Here is a 20,849-nt window from a genome sequence, read left to right as displayed (position 1 = left end):
TTTTTGATATTCTTATATGTCTGACAAATTTCATAACATTAAAACAAATTAATTCAAATTTCCGAAGCCAGCCCTACTGAGGATGAGGTTTGGGAATCTGGGTTCTCCTGCAATGTAAAGTTTACCAAACAACTAAAACAGAGCAAGTGAAATCTCCAAATGAATGTCAACAAATCAAGCATGGAAGGGTATAATTTACAATGCTGTGTCTGTTCTGTTATCTGCAAAATAATACTACAATTATGAAGTAACAGCAACAAGAATAAGAAAAATTATGTTATGCCTAATTTTGCTACACAAATAACAAAATATGAACATCTAATACAGTATTTGTAATAGCTATAATTTCTTATTCTTTAGAGTTATTTGATCACAATACTTTTCAGGGATAGAAATTCAGCTAAAATAACCTTCCTTTTCTTAGTAAGGGAAAAATAACGCTTCCAAGTGTATCACAACTAAAGGGAAAAAAAACCCCAAAACACTAAATAGCTCCTAACACTTTTGCCACTTATAATTGCACTGTTGCTAACTTCCTTAACTAACTTAATTTGGACATCATCTACTTCTGAAGGTAAGGAAAATAGACAAGAAGAAACAATTCATACCTTCCTCATATTTTCTGCATCTAAGGCAACTATTTCCAGTTGGTCCCTTTCCTGCTTGACCTCAGTCAGTCTCTGCAGCAATGTCTCTTTCTCATCCTGTAGCCTTCTGCACTCATTCTGGGCCTGAGTAGCCTGGCCTTTGACAGTCCCCAGGTATTCTTGCAACCCACTGATGACACCTTCTAAGTCCTTCTTCAGGGCTTCATTTGCTGCTATCTGGCCTAAGCAAGACGAAGAAAGGGAAGGTGATAATATATATAAGAAAATGCTTTCAAGATACATAATTACTGCATTTAGTCTCCTTAGCTATTGTTACTAGCTAAGAATGAAATTCTAAGCTTCCAATTATTTCCTACTATCTTAGTTTTCATTTTCAAGATATAGTAATAGCTTTCCCCCCTATTATCCATGGTACAGGAGTATTAAGCAGGTAGACGATAAAAATAGTATACTCATTGGCATTGCTTATGAAATGCTTAATACATGCTATAAAAAGTTTAAAGTAGTGATTTCCAAATAAAATAACGAAAAATGTGCAACAAAACAGTTCTTGCTGCTAGACACACAAAACAAAACCAAGTCAAATCCCAGACTAGCAGCATTAACCTGTAACCTGAAGACTTAAAAAAACAAACCAACCATATATTGGGTACTTACTATGTCCAGGCACTTTATGAACACTATTTCATTTAATCTTCCCCCAAACTAATGATCGTGACAGAAATAATTTGTCCCAGGTAACACAGCTGATAATGGCAAAACAAGGACTGGGGTCTTTTTACCACAAGCCAAGGCTCTCATCACTACAGTCTATTATCTTCCTCTTCCACTATTATGGCAATGTCACATTTTTTTAAAATTATTTTTTAAAATGGGTGGAAGATCTATTTTTATTATTTATTTATTTATTAAAAAAATTTTCTTTTTTGGCCACACTGTGCAGCTTGTGGGATCTTAGTTCCCCAACCAGGGATTGAACCTGGGCCCATGGCAGTAAAAGCAAAAGAGTCCTAACCACTGGACCGCCAGGGAATTCCCAGCAATGTCACAATTTAAATTTGCACTGCAAAAATAGATACTAAAATTCTTTCTATAGTCTCCTTATAACCAGACACTGAATGCCTGATATCAACGGACTCTTCTCTCCTCAAAAGATTTTAGGCCTTAGAAGAAGACAATCACATGCCAGAGTTTATCATGATCATGTATGGACTTCTTGCTATAGTGACCTGACTCACTAGGACATCAATCCAAGAAAACTAAAATAAAAATTTTAAATTTTATTAAACATTTTTGAGTATTCTGCAAATATTTCCCTATCAAATACTAGTACTAACAGCTGAAGCATATTCAGCTAATATCTGGATTCATGCCTGTTATTTGTCTTTTATTAACACTGAATCTGATTTACCTTAAATCATACTTAAATTCTCACCTTCAGTAAGCTGCTGTTCAAGGTCCTTAATCTCTTCAGTTTCTTTAGCAATTCTAGAAAGTATCTCATCCAAACGGCTTTCAAGTTGTTTGTACTGCTTGTTCATAATGTCAAGCTGTTGTTCTTTACCCCTTTTCTGAGCCTTCATATGGCACTGAATTGAAAAAAAAAAAATTAAAATCCCAAACTCTTTAAACTCTTATAAAAATAATAATCCTTAATAACATTTCTAGGGAAGAATGGAAAAGAAAATGTAACAATTTGCATCTGTTTTGTGTCAGACACTGTTGTTTTCACATGAGTAGTTTTCATTTAAACCTCATGATAACTTGATGTGGAAATCATCTCCATTTTACAGATGAGCAAACTGAGGCTCAGGAAGGTTAAGTGATTTTTCCCAGGTAACAGCTAGTAGGTAATGTAGCCAATTTCAGTGTTCTTTGCACTGCACTAAAATGTATCTTTCCAAAAAGGTTTCCAAAAAGTTAATTGATTATATATACATATATCCATAGGAAAAGGCTATATTCTAAAATGTTAACAAAGGTTATATCTGGGTGGAAAGATTACAGGAGATTTTTAATAAGTTTTTTTAGCTAAAAAATTTTATAATAGACAAGTAATAACTTTTTATTAAAAAACATAATTTTTAAAAAGGTTTTTTGGGGGAAATAGAGACATGAAATAAATACTTCCTTAGAATTCAAGTTTATTTTCTTTTTTTTTTAACATCTTTATTATTGGAGTATAATTGCTTTACAATGGTGTGTTAGTTTCTGCTTTATAACAAAGTGAATCAGCTATACATAATACATACATCCCCATATCTCCTCCCTCTTGCGTCTCCCTCCCACCCTCCCTATCCCACCCCTCTAGGTGGTCACAAAGCACCGAGCTGATCTCCCTGTGCTATGCGGCTGCTTCCCACTAGCTATCTATTTTACATTTGGTAGTGTATATGTGTCCATGCCACTCTCTCACTTTGTCCCAGCTTACCCTTCCCCCTCCCCGTGTCCTCAACGAGTTTATTTTCAACTCCTTATGCAAAGAAACAGTTTGTTTTTAAGTTCCATAAACTGGGAGTTGAGAGGGACCTCGAAGACCATTTAGCCCAGTGAGTCTCAAGATGGAGGGCCCTGTGGCGGCACACCCCTGCAACCAACCACTACATATGCCCCTGGTGGAAAAGAGCTTTCACACACCCACACACACCCTGACAGTCATCGCTTTAGGGAGCTACTGTTATCTGAAAGGATTGGATTGTATTTCTCAGGTGCGCTGGGGGAAAAAACTGAAAACCGATGACCTAGTCTAACTCTTCCTTTTACATGTGAGAAAACTGAATCTCAGATCCATCAAATGACTTGCCCAGGTCTCCTTAAGCAACTGTTCATATGGAGACAAAATAATTCCCCAGAGAACCTGTGCCCTCCCACTCACATCACACCCTCGCAGCTCTAGTTTGCCCCCACAGGATCAGAGGAACAGAACAATAATAAATCAAGAGAACGTTACCAGGAGAAAGAACTATATTAGTCTGAACAACGAACTCCACGAGTCTCAAGTCTAAGACTATAATTTGATTATAAAAGAACACTTCTCAATTTTACATGTCTGTTGCCTCCAAAGACAAGAAAGAAAGTCTCTTCATTTCTGAAGAATAAATGAGAGGCAGCTTGATTGGAAGGTTTTTATTTTACTACTGGTAAAACGTGATGGATGTTCAAAACTCTTCTCCTACTCTCCCAAAATACCCATCTGAAGTCTTTCTGAAAAGGTAACTGCAGATAAAACCTTAAATTCTAAGTAAATTTAGGATTTTTATGGCTCAAGAAAGAATTTTCAAAAAGGTCTACACTCATATCTGCATCAATAAATCTTAAAAATTCACCATTAAAACTTCCACTGAAATCTCTACATGCAGGACAAAAAATTAGCTCAATACACCAATGATTTGCATTAAACACATGGGAGCAAAAGTAGATTCAACGATTTTCACTACCATGGAGCTCACAATAGAGGTATTGTAAAAACAGGAACTTACATCTCTCACTTCTCCTCCTCTTTAAATCCTTTGTACACAGAGAGAAAAAATGATCATACCTTAATTTAGAATTTGTCCTGTTAAAACTGAGCCGTTGATAACAGAGGAACTGTGGGCGGAACGCTTTCTAATGCTGTCTTGAAATTCATGTGCACTTCCCTCTCTGACAGCCGCATTTTTGTAAACGCCTCTGAGCCTCTAACCTCCCAGCGCTTCAAACCACATTCCTGGCAGAGATTGAGCGGCAGCCCAGCCCGTCCAATCACAAGCAGCCTCTGCAGGCAGGCCACACCCTCCGCGCTTTAAATCACAACACAGGAAGCTCCCACAGGCCAATCACGCACAATCTTTGCAACAGATTACTACAGATTAATTGCCTTTAGCATACAGTTTGCTCCCATAGAGCACTGCTAGATAGGGAACAGGGATACAAATCTTCCTTTATTATGTTTGCTCCTGTGGTATTTCTGCTTCTGACTGTGAATGTTTTCTAGAACTAAAATGGGATTTGATTTTTATATAGTACCTTTTCCTTTTGAAAACTAGTTAAATGCTTATGCTTGTTGAAAACTTGACCAGGCTTGGCTCTGAGCTAATTTAAAAAATAATTAATCTCTTTAGACCTGTAACTCCTTTGTGAGGCTCTGCCTCTTCCTAAAAGGGGTACTTTGGGAAATCATTTAATCTTTCTAAATCATATTTTCATCTTATGCAAATTTAAAAAGTCACCAATCTCATTTGGATGCTGTAATAAAATAAAGTTCCTCACCATATGTGCCTAAAACCAAGTGCAATGCAAGACACATCACTGGCACTTAACATACTTGTTTTCCATCATATCTCAGTCATTTACTGTTTCCTAATCTCTCAAGCTTTTACTTTTAAATTCTATTTGCTATTCAGAAAGATACTTCATCTGATTAAATAATAAAAGCTAAATAAAAGCCTGTATCTGCAGAAAAATATGCAGAATACCGTTGTTGATTCTTTCCCTCTTGCTAAAATGTTCACATTTTGCAGCCTAAAATGGGGTGCCTAATACTAGGCATTAAGGTGACTGTGCAAATTAGAAAAAGATGCTCCTTCCAGGTGAACAAATTAAAAAGAGACATCCTCTGGCGCTCAGACTAAGACTGTAACCCTAAGAACTAACCTTCAGGAGTTTTAACAATACCGAAAAGGAACTTCAAAATCTGGCTTGTATGTTTCATCTCCACTATTACAGATTGATTTTGACTACCTTCAAAACTTGGATGCCTTTCCTACTTCTCATTTAACTCCTTTCTATATGTAATTCTTTACAGAAATCCAGTGTGTATTAGACTCCCTGTATGCCAAGACTATCACAGTCCTAAGTTGAAAGCAAACAGACAATCTAGGTTCTGATTACACTCATAGATCACAGAACTACAAGAGGGAGTAAAGGAGCTTTGAGTAGTGCCTATAGACCAGTTCTTCCCTACTTTCCTTAATGCAAGCATTCATAAACATAGCACTGGCCCCTGGGGATTCAGTTCCTGTCCTCAGGGGCCTTACATGGGGTGGTAGGTTTCTGAACAAATAAATATGATACGGGAAGATATCATAGACCATATTATATATTATTTAAAATCTCTAATTTTTCATGTAATGAAAATTCTTCAAGACAATCAAGACTACTTTTGGTTTCAATTTTAATACTAAGTCTTAGGCTTTTGTTAGAAAAGACCTTATGTCTGTGATGATATGGTCACCCTTTGTCAAAATTAGCTGGCCTCCAAAAAATATCTATGATATTTTACTAAAATGTTTAAAGGGATAACTAAATAACTTGTCAAGTACATAAAGCAATTATAGTGCATTGTCTTTACCATGTTAAATTCTATGGTTTCTCATAATCCAGAGATTTTAAAGTTGTTTTTTTTAAAATAACCTTATTATTCAAAGTATACCAGTAAAATATGCAGGAAATATTCTTACTTCTATTTTACAAATATTGGCTAAAATATAAACCATTAGTAAGACTTTTCAGAGTAGAGACAGAAAGAGACAAGAACCTAACTCCATCATCCAGCCACCTGACCACCTCTGGCCACATTTTAGGAAGACATACTCTAGAGAAATGTTTTCTTTTTAAGGACAAAACAAAACAATATGAAACAACAAATAGCTTTAGTGGAATATTTGCATAAAGGATTAAAGAAGAGGTAGAAAAAGGACTCTGAACCCCTTCAGCTCTCCATCTTGCAACCTTGCTGTTAAGAAAGAAGAAAATAAAACAAGGAGAGAGAAAGAGTAAGAGGTTTGGAGAGCACCTTAGAGCAGGTTTCTCTTGATTTGAAATATAATGAAATTCAATTACTTAAAAAAAATAAATATATCATTCATCAATTGTTCTACTGAAAGCTACCTCCATCAAGCCCTAGGTTGTTTTGTTTTAAACACACACACACTTTATATATATGTGTGTGTGTGTATGTATATACACACATATGTATATATATAATACACATACATACACTCATATTATATATATACACACACACATATAAACATATGTATCACTCAAATTTGTGCATCAAACTAAAAGAGATTTTCAGAAAGGACTCTGAGGCTAAAAATGATGAGACATAATACCCAGAAAGAACAATATGCTCATCCCCATAGAACAAGCCAAAGATCTCTTCATTTACTTACATGTTTTGGGTCTTTGGAATCCAGACTATCAATACCTATTTGCAGGTCCTTGATCTCCTTCTGCTTTTCAGCAATTTCTCCTCTTTGCTTTTCCATCTGCATTTCTAGATCCAGAGCTTCTTGGCGTAATTTATTTAGAAGTTGTATCCTACCACTCAACTGCTTGAAAAGAAAGTCTTTCTCCGCTTCTGAAATCTAATTCCCCCCACACCCCAACACACAATTAACAGAGGACAGCAACACTGATTTACAAATTTACAGAAAACAACTAGTACAATTTAAAAAGGTATTCCATGCTCTGTTTTTTTTTTTATAATAAAAGTAAAATGCAGGTGATACCTAGGCACTCCATTCATATCTTATACTTTTATCCTTATTATATGTAGAAAATTTATTTTATAAAAGCTTATAAAACAATAGCAGGTAGAAATGAAGTTGTCATCTTAGTATAAACAATTTATAAATTATTAATAATAATAACCATAATATTAATGGTAGCTGACTTTACATAGCACTTACCCTTGTATTAGAATATCAAGCCAATTGACAATGTAATGAAAAATTTAGGCTATATTATACTTACTCATTTAAAATAACTATTTTTTCCAAGCACATTTTGTAAGCATCCATTTACTTAAAAATTATGTACATTATTTACTTCTACCAATTTATCTATATAAAGCTTTCGCCAGTACTGTTATAAAACATTCTTAATTATTAAAATCATTCTTAATAGCTCCATCCACCTCATCTCCCATTTTCAATCCATCTTTAAGTCCTGTCAATTCTACTGCCAGATTTTACCTAGTCTTCTTTCTCTCCATGTCCACCATCACCTTTGTAGTCCAAGCCATTATCATGTCTTGCCTGTACTAAACAACAGCCTCCTAACCGATGTACACATCTCCATTTTTTCCATCTCTCTCAACCCATTTCACTCTCATCAAGTAGCCAGAGTGACCTTATAAAAATACAAATAGGATCAGCCACGCTACCACCTAAAGTCCTTCAAAGGTTTCCCATTACATTCAGAATAAGATTCAAACCCCTTAAAATGGCCTATGATGCCTGGCATGAGCTTTAACCTCATCTTCCACTATACTCTCCCTGACCCTGCAGAGGAATCTTTAGTCTGAAGTCTTTTGCACACACTGTCACCTCTGCCTGGAATATGCTTGCCCTTAATTCTGCCTCACTGGCTCCTTTTCATCCTTTGGGTCTCAGCCTAAATGTCACCTCCTCAGTGAGGCCTTTGTGGGTTGTGGCAATCTACATCCTCTTTACTGTCTCTCCTAATTTTCTTTTTTTTCCCCCCTAGAACTTATGTTGTTTAACTATACATTTCTTTTAAACTTATTTTTACTTATTTTTTGCCTATTTCCTGCCCATGAGAGAGGAACACATCTGTTTTTTTCATTACTCAGGGCCCAGCTCAGTCAGCAACTGCCATATAAACTTGAATCAATTTCTAGTTACTAAATAATTTGAAACTAACAACACAGGGTTACCTTTTTAAAAGAATATATAATTTGGACTTCACCTTCTTTTCTTCCTACTATGGTATGAATACATTACCATCACAATTTTGAAATACTGATTTTTAAAAGTTGCAAATAACTAAAACCTTTTACTTACTTAAAAACTAAAATGTCAAAATACTTCCTTTTCTGAACTTTCTCCCTATGCAACTACATCATGGGTTTGAGCTGCTTGCTTCTTCATGACATCATCTTTTTGTATACCATATTTTATATCATTTATATTTTTGCTGCTCATGTTTAATAATGTTCATTGTAGAGGTGTTTTCTGGCTCTTAATCTAGGTTCCAGGATCTTAAAGGTGGTGAGTGCTTAATTAAATTAGGAGAGATATATTAGGAAGCAGCTTCCCTGGGTAAATTGGACACTTTCATAATAGAGTAGACCGAATATATCTTTTTACATAAATGGTTAAGTAACGTGTATCTATACACTCTATAAAATGCTAATAGGATGTCATCCTGAATGGAAGGAAATGAAATTGGAAAATGCTAGAACCATATCTGACTCTGAAATTTGTTATTCCGTAATTAATTAGGCAGCACTGATTTACAGATTGTTTTACACGGTTATGAAGAGGGAAACACATTTCATTTTTGGCATTTTCTCTTAGCAATGCAGCTTTACTTTTACTTACTTTTTTAAGTTGTATAGCTTCTTCCAGTTGTTTAAATTCTTCAGTAGCTCTTAAAATTTGTTGTTCTGCCTTTTCTATTTCATCATGCAGTTCTGATAGTCGAGCTTGTGCTGCAAATTTAAAAACCATGCACACAGACACACACAAGAAAAATCTTGAATTCTCAAATTTCTACCTTTTTCTTAGCAATAACTTCCTCCAATTAAATTCTGCAATTATACAACACAGGAATAAAAAAAAGTAATTTCTTATGATTGTTTTCCTCTCTATTAGTTAATCTCTAGAATAGTTTCATGATATGCCATAGAGCTATAATTGATCCATTTATTTGTAAAATTCCTAACATAAAAGAGGCTCTACTTGATACTCCCAACATTAAAGAACTCTTTTGAAAGAATAAGGATTTTATTTGTAAATATGTGCTTACATGTCACTAAGTTATAATTAGGTTTAGAGTATTAAACAAAAACCTGTGTTAGAGGCAAATGCTTTATGATGGGATTCAATATCAAGAAATTCACTACTGATTTGGTAATCCCAAATCAGTGACTTTCCACCTCAAATTCCTGATTTCTCTCTCCCTCCCTGCCTCCTATAAAACTATGAGCCCCTTGAAGCTGGTGTGATTTAGTTTCGCTTTCCCCTTCCAGAGCCTTGCATATAGTATACGCAGGCACGGACAACTTGGCCTCTTTTCTCCCCTTTCCAAGTCAACCTCTATTGGCCTTCCATGTATTCCATTTAGCTGCCAACCAAGAGAAGATGGGCCACTAATCTCATTGCTTGAGATCCCCATAATGGGCCATGATTACTAGTGAGATGAATGAAGTCAGGTCTGCTTTCTCCTTCCGCCATATGCATACAGATAAGTGGGGAAGTGTGTCCAAAGTTTGCCACTTGGAAGGTCTCTAAGTGTCCCCTTGGACTGATTTCCTCCTCTTTGTGAGTTGCCAGGAAGCGGTAAGATTCCTTGAATTAGATGACTTGGGGGGGGGGGGGCGGTTGACGAGGTGGAGTGCAGGACAGGTCAAGAAGAGTCAGAGGCCAGCCTCAGGCCTAAGCCTCAGGAGAGTGCACTGATCCACTTTATCCAAAGCACTGCTTTAGGTTTTGGCGACATGTATAGGAATCAATAACTTTACTTGCTTCAATTATTACTAATTATGCCTGTCAATGTGTAAGTCCAATGGTGAGAAGCACCTGTTGGCAGGACGAAATTTAAGCATTCTTGGAGCCCTTGGACATGCTGCTATCAAATAACGGTCAAAAACCCCATTCTTCATAACAGGAATCATTAAAAAATAATCTGCTCAATGAATCGCTGCTTTTGTTTTAGACGTCTCATGCAAACAACAATATAATAAAGAACTTCAGCATGTTTAACTAGAAGAATTAAAAAACAAAATTTGCTTATATATTCAATTCTTTTATATTTTTAAAGAATTTAAAGTAACTTTTTTTAACCTGCACTTATTTTGTTTTCTTTGTCTTCCAGTTGTGTGTCCAGTGGCGTATGGGCTCTCAAGTTCACATGTTCATTTCTAAGTTGTTCCCCTTCATCTGGATCCATCCTCTTGATCTCTACTAGCTGGGCATTATTGGTAATATAACTCTCTGTGGCAAACATATTTCTCTTGTATCTGGATTTGCCAATGTAAGGGCTTTCGTCTGGGGCTTTATCAATGTCAACATACTAAAAACAAAATAAATAAATCTTATGAATTAATAAGTAACTGTTATGCAGTCGAGTGACATTATTCATTATATTAATGAAGAATATATCACAGACTTGCCTAAATAGTAATCCTACATACACAGAAGTTAAAAATATATATATAATTCTTTTATCTTATTCTTAATATACTAAAAAGGAACTAGAACAAAAAATGGTCTCAAAAGGCTTACTCCTCCTATCCTCGAAGAGTGAGCTGGATTGACTAAGGAAGTGCCTACAGTTATGTGTTTTTTGTTGTTGTTGTTGTTGTTTTTAGCACTGCTGTATCTCTCAAATCAGAAATCTACATGTTTTATTTTGGTTTCTTGGCTGACATATAAGTAAAATCTCAGTCTAATAAATTTTAAATGTTGAATTTTTACTAAAATAATTTTTCGTAAAAATTTAGTATTTAGTATTTACTAAATACTAAATTTTTACTAAATCATATTTGATATGATATTTTATTATCATATATTATTTTACATGATATTGACTGGAGCTTGGAAGTTAAACAGTTCCCTGTTGCAGTGGCATTTATGGTATTTGTACAAATAATGGTTGACTAATAGTGAACCCACTGATTATTGAAAAAACAATGTAGGGAGATGTCTATTCCATGGTCACTGAAGCAGGCAGTGCACTTTTCCTGGAGGTTTGGATTTAAGGAAGCTGATCAACCACACTCTTGAGTGAGGTAACTGAGGATTAGAAGGGCTGCTTATGGTTACAAATATGGATGTGGGCAAATATCCTCTCGGGGCTTTTACCCTCTTTTGGACACTGAGCCAAATAATTCACAGATTCAACCAAAATACTCTGCTGATATCTTCATAAGAAAAACATGGAGTGGTTATTGATAAAATCATTTGAACATCTCCACCACCCTGCCCTCCCCTGCCCCATTCTATGCTGGCTTTAACTGTGGATTACTACGAAATCAAAATAACTCACCTCTGATGGATAATAATTTAGTGGCTCAAATTTAGCATCAATTTTATAAAAAGCCAATTCCTGTTCCAGTTCATACTGTTTCTGACATGCTCGAGTTAGTTCCATGGTCTTCTGTCTTAGCTATTGGCCCAATTTGATATGAAACAACACATAGATTCAGTAAGTTAGTATAAAGGTACAGTGGTGTGGCAAGTTCTAATCATAACTGATAATTAGATTTTTAAAAATCTCACAGCAAATAGAATAACATTAAGAGCATTTTATCTTAATTCTAAAGTATTACAAAGAATGAAATACAAAATTATCATTTCATAAGAGATCACATAAAAGACCTTTGAAGTTTATATGTTATTTCAGGATACAATGAACAAAAGTTTTAAAAATCATTTAAATTTGCTTTATCCAAACATGAAAATAACTCTTTATCAATTATTTTTAAGTAACTAGTCTACTAAGTACCTGCTTCCTGATTTCCCAATAACTGGTACTAATTTATTTAACTGACTCATGACAGTTTCAAATCATGGATAGAAATGATATTTGACACTTATTACTAAGAAATTAGAAGGAGTGAGAAGGATGAAAATAGGAGATTGGTTTTAATTGTTGTACTGATGTTGCTGTAGTATTTTGGCTAATGGCATCTCAGTTTTAAGTGTTCTGAACATTATTCTTTGTAATGGAGGATAAGGGATGTGAATAAGCTCAATCAGATCCAAATATGGGACATTAAATTTTTAATAAAGTAATCCTACTGTAATTACAACTTTTTAGTTATTCTTAGAAATTTTAGGAGCTAGAAGAAAAATCATCTAATCTAACCTTCTGAATTTATAAATAAAGAAACTGAGTCCCAGATTGGTGAACTGACTTGTCAAAAGTTACATAATTAGGTTAGTGGCAGAAGTTAAATATTTTATTAACTACCAGTACCAGTCCCCTTTCTACTAAACCAACCCTTGAGTTCATTTCAAAGGTCCACTAAGTGATTTCTGCTTCTTCATTCCCCCCAGCGTCTGACAATAGATACCAGACAAAAAAAGGCATGCAGAAAAACTTCTTTAATATAAAAATGCAAGCTGAAGAAAATAAAACATAAACAAACATGAACATTTTACAAGGACCGTGAAATCAAAGTCGTGCACGATTTAGCTTTCAGTCACCTCCTGATTATCCATCCGAGTGGAAGTAAGGCTAACCTGGATAACAGGTAATTCTGACTACTCACTGTATGCCAGACACCATGCTAAGCATCTGACATATGCTATCTCACTGAATCTTCACAACTACCCTATGAGATGATAAAAGCTGTACAGAGAGGTTAAATAACTTGCCCAGTTGCACAGCTGGTAGTGGAAGAGGCAGAGTTCAGTTCCAAGTTTCCCGATTTCAAATCCGACACTCTATTATACTACACTGCCTTCGATGTCCTGCTGCAGGGTGTCAAGCACATTACCCACATTGATGCTTTCACTGAATGCTCACAAGTCCCTGAGTCTCCAGAAGGCAACTCACAACCAACAATGTCAACTAATCTTGGGCTTCTCTCCCTAAAGATCAGTGGCAGCAGGGACAAACAAAGGCAAATGTGACTGAACCATGGAGGCTATAGGGACTGGTCTCCGCAGGCAAATACAATTGACCCTTGAACAATGTGGGTTCGAACTGAGCAGGTCCACTTACACATACTTTTCAATAGTAAGTACTATAGTACTAGACAGTCGGTGGTTGGTTGAATCTGTGGATGCCGAGGAACTAAGGATATTGAGGACCAACTATAAGTTATACGTGGACTAACCCCTGTGTTGTTCAAGGCTCAACTTTAATAATGAATACTCTGTGCATCTTAAAGTACCTTTGTGTTTTTTACAGCAGTAGGCTTAGCATATAGTAAGCATTCAATAAATGTCCTTTGAAGAAATGCATAAATGGGAGCAAATTGGGAGTCAAGGCCCAGGAAAGTAGGCTAGTTACAGTATTAGCTGTGGATAATCAAGAGCTGACTGCAGTTAACATATTTACCAATAGGAAAAATGATACAAATTCTTTCCCCCACATTCAAATTCACTCTCCTATGTAAACAATCATTAAAAAAAATTATACATACACACAAGCACATTTCTCAAAAGGCAAGCCAGTTTCAAAACTTAAAATGTACATAAGGATATTAATACAAGTTTTCATGCAAACCATGAAAAACACAGTATACAATTCAGTCCTGAACAAACTACCTTTAAGGAAGAATAAAGAATCAGCAGAAAAGGGTCTGCAAGAAACCAAAACAAGGGCTAAAAGGAGAAAGAAGCAAACAGATACCATCACCTGGAGAATTCTAGAGAGTGAGGCTATAACAACATAAGCTGCTCTTTACTGACAACTTACCTTAGGAAGATATGGTTATTAATACCTGCATTATTCTTACATGGACACATTTTATCATCATTCTAATGGAGTTTCATATTTACCACCTTCCATTACTTAGCTTGATTCATTTCAAATCATTTTCACATTCATAACCTCACTTAGTCCTCACAACTCTGTGGGGCTGGCAGGACAGGTAAATCATCCTCATTTTAAAAATGAGGAAACAAGACCAGGAGTTTAAATAACTTGCAAAAAGACAATGAATAACATTAATATTAAAGTTAACATTCGTTGGTGGCAGGATAGGGGGACTATTACAGGTTAAATGGCCACCAGAAGTTTTCCTTCAATGTTACTATGCTTCATTTATAAGTTAATTGACTTACTACATGAGGAATTATTATATGAAACTAGAAAACATTATACAACTATAGGTGATATTTTCACCAGATATTCTGCATAAGATAATGGAAAATGTTTTTCAAATGTAGGCTCTTAGAATAAGACACAGAATTCTTTTTTTTTTTTTTAACATAGAATAGTCCTTTAGAATAATAAAAGAACTGGCAAAACAATATGAATTTGAAGAAGAAATACAAAATAGCTAAGAAATACATATGCAGTACTCAGCTCTCCAATACCTAAAGAAATGCGAAATTAAAGCAATGAGATTCCATTTTTTTCTATCCTATTTACATGTTCAAAATAATACTATCAAGTGGGGGATTGGGCTCTTTCACCCACTGCTATAGAAGTGTGAAGCAGTTATAAGCTTTTTGAGGGGTAACATTAATAGCTATCAAAATTTAAAAATTTAAAACTTATAGTGATTATGCTAAGGAATTACTAGCATGAATGCATAAGGCATATATATATATTTTCTCTATAGTATTGTTTCTAATAACAAAAAAGTGGAAGCAACTTAAATATTCATCAATAAGAGGTTAAATAAATCATGGAAAATCCGTATAGTGGAACATAATATAGACTTTGAAAAGAATTCATGTGTGTGTGCATATATGTGTGCACACATGTACACGTGAATGTATTTTTTTAACTTGGACAGCTGTCCAATGATATACTGTTTTGTAAAAATTAAGATGGCAGAATTTTAAAAAATATATAGTGAAATTTTTTTAAATCACAAAACATTCAAAAAAATATATATTTAATTACATATATACTATGTAATTACATATATATTGTATAAGCATAGAAAACAAAAAGGATACATATTAACCTCCAAGGAATGGGGTAGGGGAAGAGTGAAACCTTCATTTTCTACTACATACATTTGTGTTGTCTGAATTTGTTATAATAAACATATAGTAACTTTGTATATAAAGTGTTTTTAAATACTTAATGATAAAAGTAACATAATGACTCAAAAAGAGCACAGTCTGTCTTCTAACTGAAAACAGTTACAGGAAAAAAAACGAACAAAAACTGTTGACAATTTACAAAACATTTATTTACAGCATAAACATATCAACATAATAAACGAACAAAAGAGAAAACTAGGCAACTATAATAATCCATAATTTTGGGATAGCATACAAATATAAAATAAAATATTTTGCCATGACTTTCAATGGGTTGACTTAACGTGCACCAGGGAGTCAGCATACGGAAATCATAATTTTTTTTGTCTTAATAATACAAGATGAATTCTACACTACAAAAAAGATCAATAACTCAGGAAAATTTATTAAATGTTCACAAATATCAAGTGATACCAAAATAAGTACTGTGTTTATTTTAAGTACTGTTTTATTTTTGTATTTTAAATACAACTGTTAAGTGATGGCACAAAGAGTTCACTGCTAAAATAAAACTGATTGTAATATGTCTTCAATGATTTAATTACTCATTAATCCACTCTATTATGGAAGGGAGTGCAACAGATCTATGCATATTATAAGACCATTGATAATCACTGGATTATTAACATCATATATAATATGCCTTCAGAATACAGCAGACATATTTGAAAACTACCTTCAAATAAGAGGCATATGAAGGAAGCCACAAATGCTCCGAATGTTTGACTAACAGAGCTGGGAAAGCTGCCCTGTCTTTTATCATGTCCCCCTGAAAAAGAAGAGCTCAAGAAAGAGGTAATTAAGTAGTATCTGGATTTCAAGTAACAATTTCCCTCTCTATACAGAGGAGGGAACGCTTTTTTTTCTTGCTTAAAAATGTAAGTGCTTAGGCAGAATTCTCGTCAACGAATCAAGTAATTAAGCCAGAATGCCAATCTTGAAAGGGGGATGCCAAAAAAAAAAAAAAAAAAAGATAACTGTATCAAGGATTCTATTAATTATATGAGAAATACAGTTCTCTAAGTTATGCACAGATCAGAAAAAGAACTGTCAAAAGAAAAAGAAAAGAGAGTACCAATAGCTATTTTTTTCTTCAAGGAAAGTAGACTAATAATTTTACAGAATCAAATTATCTAGGTTGAAAAGGGCTTTTAAGGTGATTTAGTCTATCTCCCTGACCAATGTTTTTTTTTATCTTTTCCCTAAACCCTGAGCACATGGCCTGTTTCAGTGATAGCGAACACATTCCAGAGTTATCACATTTTATCTCAAGACAGCTATTATACAGATTTCTTCTTCATTACTAAATGAAAAACTGTTTTCCTATAATTCTATTTGCCATTTCTTAATTTTTATCTCTTGGTACCTTCATCAATAACTCCAGTCCCTCTTCCATGAAACAGTCCTTTGACTATCTGAAGGCAATCGTCACAGCTCGCTGGGTCTCCTCTTCTCCAGCCTGGACACCCCTGTTGCTTTGGCCACTCCTCAGACATGGTCTCAAGACCTTTGAAGCCTCTGGGTCAGGTACCTTCTGAAGACATGCTATCTAGTCCGTCTAAATCTTTCTCTTTTAAAATACCTTTTCTACCTATTCAACCGTAAAGCCAAATTATTTAAAATTTAAACATTAAAGATATGCATATACGGCAATTTGAAAGTGCTCTATAATTCTACTCCCCTAAAATAACTGCTGTCAAGAATTTGGTATACATTCTACCATTTGACTTACACATACTTATACTATTATATACTTCCTTTATATATAGGACCATACTTGATATACAGCTTGCCTTTTTTCATATAGCAATATATGTTAGACATCTTTCCATATGAGGATATACAGCTCTACCTTCCTTTGATAAGAACACTATTATTCTACCACATGGATATCCACTGAGGGACATTTTAGTTATTCTCAATATTTTGCTAATATAGACAATAATGTAGTCAATGTCCTTGTATATATATGTGTATATGTATATTTATATACATATATGCATGTATCTACATATATAATATCTTTATACATTCTTGCTACCATTTCTACAGACTATATTATTAGAAATATATATTATATTATACTGTAACTATTACATAATAACCAATAAATAATATAAATATTATATACAATATTTCCAATATATAGGACATAGGGTACGTCCATTTAAATTTGGATAATTTTGCCAAATTGCTTTCTAAAAGTTTTTGCCAACATACAGTCTCACCAACAGTGTTGTTGTTTAAAAAAATACAGACATCTAAGGGCAGTCTGACCAGCTCCCCGTGGTGTGGGGCTTCATCTTCCTCACTTGTTCTGGGTATCATACTTTCACGGCTCAAGACAGTATGCATCTTTTGGGCAGCCACACCATACAGTGTGCAGTCAACTACAACCTGTCAAACCTGTTGCACATATTTCTGTTAAACCACATCTTCCCCATTTTATAGTCAGGAAGTTGTGTTTTCAGACCTAAGAACAAAGAATTTTCTATTTCAAGAGAATATAGTCAAGGCAATGTAAAATACGGTCTTACCAGTTCATTTTTCGTGTTTAGGTTACTCTCTAGCTCCTCACAGCTCTGTTTTTGTGACATGGCCTCCTCTTTTAATGATTTGTTCAACTTATCTTGATTTTTAATTTCCTCGAGGAACCTTGTTTGTTTGCTTTTAAGCTCTTCAGTTTCCATCACCTTCTTCTCCAGGTCTCTTTCCAGTCTTTCTACCTCTTCTGCTAGTACAAATTTAATAGTTTATTGATCATTATATTTTCTATTTGAAAAAACGTAAGACTATTTCTCGAATAATAGCAAAATAAGTCTTAGAATAGTATATATACAATTCTACTTTTAAAATTATTCACTATGGTTTTGGAAAAAAAGGTTATTTTGAGCTGGGAAGTGATTTCTATTAAGAGGTAAGAAGGTATTACCATGTGGATAACAATTTTAAAAGACAACACTTTAATTCCAAGTATTTAATTCAATTATTGTGTTGATAAGTGATGTTTTTTCCAGGTCTCCTAGAAAAAACATGCAATATTTTATTTGATATTAGTAATTACACTTTAAAGGATGCTGCAAGCATGTTTGCAAAATAAAATACTATGTTAACTTAAAAATCCTTCAAAGGCTTCCTATGATGCTTAGCATAGGATCCAAAAAGCTTACATAAAGAGCTGACAAGACTTTTCATGATTTGGTCCCAAACTCCCTCTCCAGTCTCATTTTCAAGCATACATTTCCAAAACGATTCCACTTCTTCAGATCTGTGATGCCTATTCTCACCTGCAGGCTTTTTTTTTTTTTTTTAACATCTTTATTGGAGTATAATTGCTTTACAGTGGTGTGTTAGTTGCTGCTGTATTATAACAAAGTAAATCAGCTATACATATACATATATCCCCATACCTCCCCCCTCTTGCGTCTCCCTCCCACCCTCCCTATCCCACCCCTCTAGGTGGTCACAAAGCACCAAGCTGATCTCCCTGTACTATGTGGCTGCTTCCCACTAGCTATCTATTTTACATTTGGTAGTGTGTATATGTCCATGCCACTCTCTCACTTCGTCCTAGCTTGCCCTTCCCCCTCCCTGTGTCCTCAAGCCCATTCTCTAAGTCTTTATTCCTGTCCTGCCCCTAGGTTCTTCAGAACCATTTTTTTTAGATTCCATATATATATGTTAGCATACGGTATTTGCTTTTCTCTTTCTGACTTACTTCACTCTGTATGACAGGCTCTAGGTCCATCCACCCCACTACAAATAACTCAATTTCGTTTCTTTTTATGGCCAAGTAATATTCCGTTGTATATATGTGCCACATCTTCTTTATCCATTCATCTGTCGATGGACACTTAGGTTGCTTCCATGTCCTGGCTATTGTAAACAGAGCTGCAATGAACATTGTGGTACATGACTCTTTTTGAATTATGGTTTTCTCAGGGTATATGCCCAGTAGTGGGATTGCTGGGTCGTATGGTAGTTCTATTTTTTTTTTTTTTCTTAAAAACGAGTCACAGATTGTGTATTTAAGTTTGTCTTTCCAGATTCACTTCTTTTTTTTTTTTTTTAAGTATTTGTTTATTTATTTATTTATGGCTGTGTTGGGTCTTCGTTTCTGTGTGAGGGCTTTCTCTAGTTGTGGCAAGCGGGGGCCACTCTTCATCACAGTGCGCGAGCCTCTCACTATCGCGGCCTCTCTTGTTACGGAGCACAGGCTCCAGACGTGCAGGCTCAGTAATTGTGGCTCACGGGCCCAGCCGCTCCACGGCACGTGGGATCCTCCCAGACCAGGGCTCGAACCTGTGTTCCCTGCATTAGCAGGCAGATTCTCAACCACTGCGCCACCAGGGAAGCCCTGGTAGTTTTATTTTTAGTTTTTGAAGGAACCTCCATACTGCTCTCCATAATGGCTGTATCAATTTACATTCCCACCAACAGTGCAAGAGGGTTCCCTTTTCTCCACACCCTCTCCAGCATTTACTGTTTGCAGATTTTTTGATGATGGCCATTCTGACTGGTGTGAGGTGATACCTCATTGTAGTTTTGATTTGCATTTCTCTAATGATTAGTGGTGTTGAGCATCCTTTCATGTGTTTGTTGGCAATCTGTATATCTTCTTTGGAGAAATGTCTATTTAGGTCTTCTGCCCAATTCGGATTGGGTTGTTTGTTTTTTTGATATTGAGCTGCATGAGCTGCTTGTATATTTTGGAGATTAATCCTTTGTCAGTTGCTTCGTTTGCAAATATTTTCTCCCATCCTGAGGGTTGTCTTTTTGTCTTATTTATGGTTTCCTTCGCTGTGAAAAAGCTTTTAAGTTTCATTAGGTCCTATTTGTTTATTTTTGTTTTTATTTCCATTTCTCTAGGAGGTGGGTCAAAAAGGATCTTGCTGTGATTTATGTCATAGAGTGTTCTGCCTATGTTTTCCTCTAAGAGTTTTATAGTGTCTGGTCTTACCTTTAGGTCTTTAATCCATTTTGAGTTTATTTTTGTATATGGTGTTAGGGAGTGTTCTACTTTCATTCTTTTACATGAGGCTGTCCAGTTTTCCCAGCACCACTTATTGAAGAGGCTGTCTTTTCTCCATTGTATATTCTTGCCTCCTTTATCAAAAATAAGGTGACCATAGGTGCGTGGGTTTATCTCTGGGCTTTCTATCCTCTTCCGTTGATCTATATTTCTGTTTTTGTGCCAGTACCATACTGTCTTGATTACTGTAGCTTTATAGTATAGTCTGAAGTCCAGGAGCCTGATTCCTCCAGCTCTGTTTTTCTTTCTCAAGATTGCTTTGGCTATTCAGGGTCTTTTGTGTTTCCATACAAATTGTGAAAATTTTTGTTCTAGTTCTGTGAAAAATGCCATTGGTAGTTTTATAGGGATTGCATTGAATCTGTAGATTACTTTGGGTAGTATAGTCATTTTCACAATGTTGATTCTTCCAATCCAAGAACATGGTATATCTCTCCATCTGTTTGTATCATCTTTAATTTCTTTCATCAGTGTCTTATAGTTTTCTGCATACAGGTCTTTTGTCTCCTTAGGTAGGCTTATTCC

General features: G+C 35.1%; 1 protein-coding gene across 7 annotated transcripts in view; it reads right to left on the bottom strand.

Moving 5' to 3' along the window:
- The window catches only part of CNTRL (centriolin), an 85,781-nt gene that overhangs the window by 44,919 nt on the left and 20,013 nt on the right, over positions 1–20,849 (bottom strand). For 3 of the 7 annotated variants that reach the window (XM_059925502.1, XM_059925504.1, XM_059925507.1), the window contains exons 7-14: positions 17,830–18,026; positions 13,838–13,894; positions 11,607–11,726; positions 10,403–10,631; positions 8,939–9,048; positions 6,764–6,958; positions 2,044–2,197; positions 609–829 (exon numbers count right to left, since the gene is read on the bottom strand). In XM_059925502.1, the coding sequence (XP_059781485.1) occupies positions 609–829; positions 2,044–2,197; positions 6,764–6,958; positions 8,939–9,048; positions 10,403–10,631; positions 11,607–11,726; positions 13,838–13,894; positions 17,830–18,026 (1,283 nt within the window). Of the gene's footprint in view, positions 1–608; positions 830–2,043; positions 2,198–4,146; positions 4,270–6,763; positions 6,959–8,938; positions 9,049–10,402; positions 10,632–11,606; positions 11,727–13,837; positions 13,895–17,829; positions 18,027–20,849 lie in introns of those variants that run through there. The other 4 variants (XM_059925503.1, XM_059925505.1, XM_059925506.1 and 1 more) reach the window with 4 other exon arrangements.

The sequence above is a fragment of the Balaenoptera ricei genome, chromosome 6 (genome assembly GCF_028023285.1).
Source record: "Balaenoptera ricei isolate mBalRic1 chromosome 6, mBalRic1.hap2, whole genome shotgun sequence".
NCBI classification, from domain to species: domain Eukaryota; kingdom Metazoa; phylum Chordata; class Mammalia; order Artiodactyla; family Balaenopteridae; genus Balaenoptera; species Balaenoptera ricei.
The sequence above is the reverse complement of the archived record's forward strand: the minus strand, read 5'-3'. Positions and strand labels throughout refer to the sequence as shown.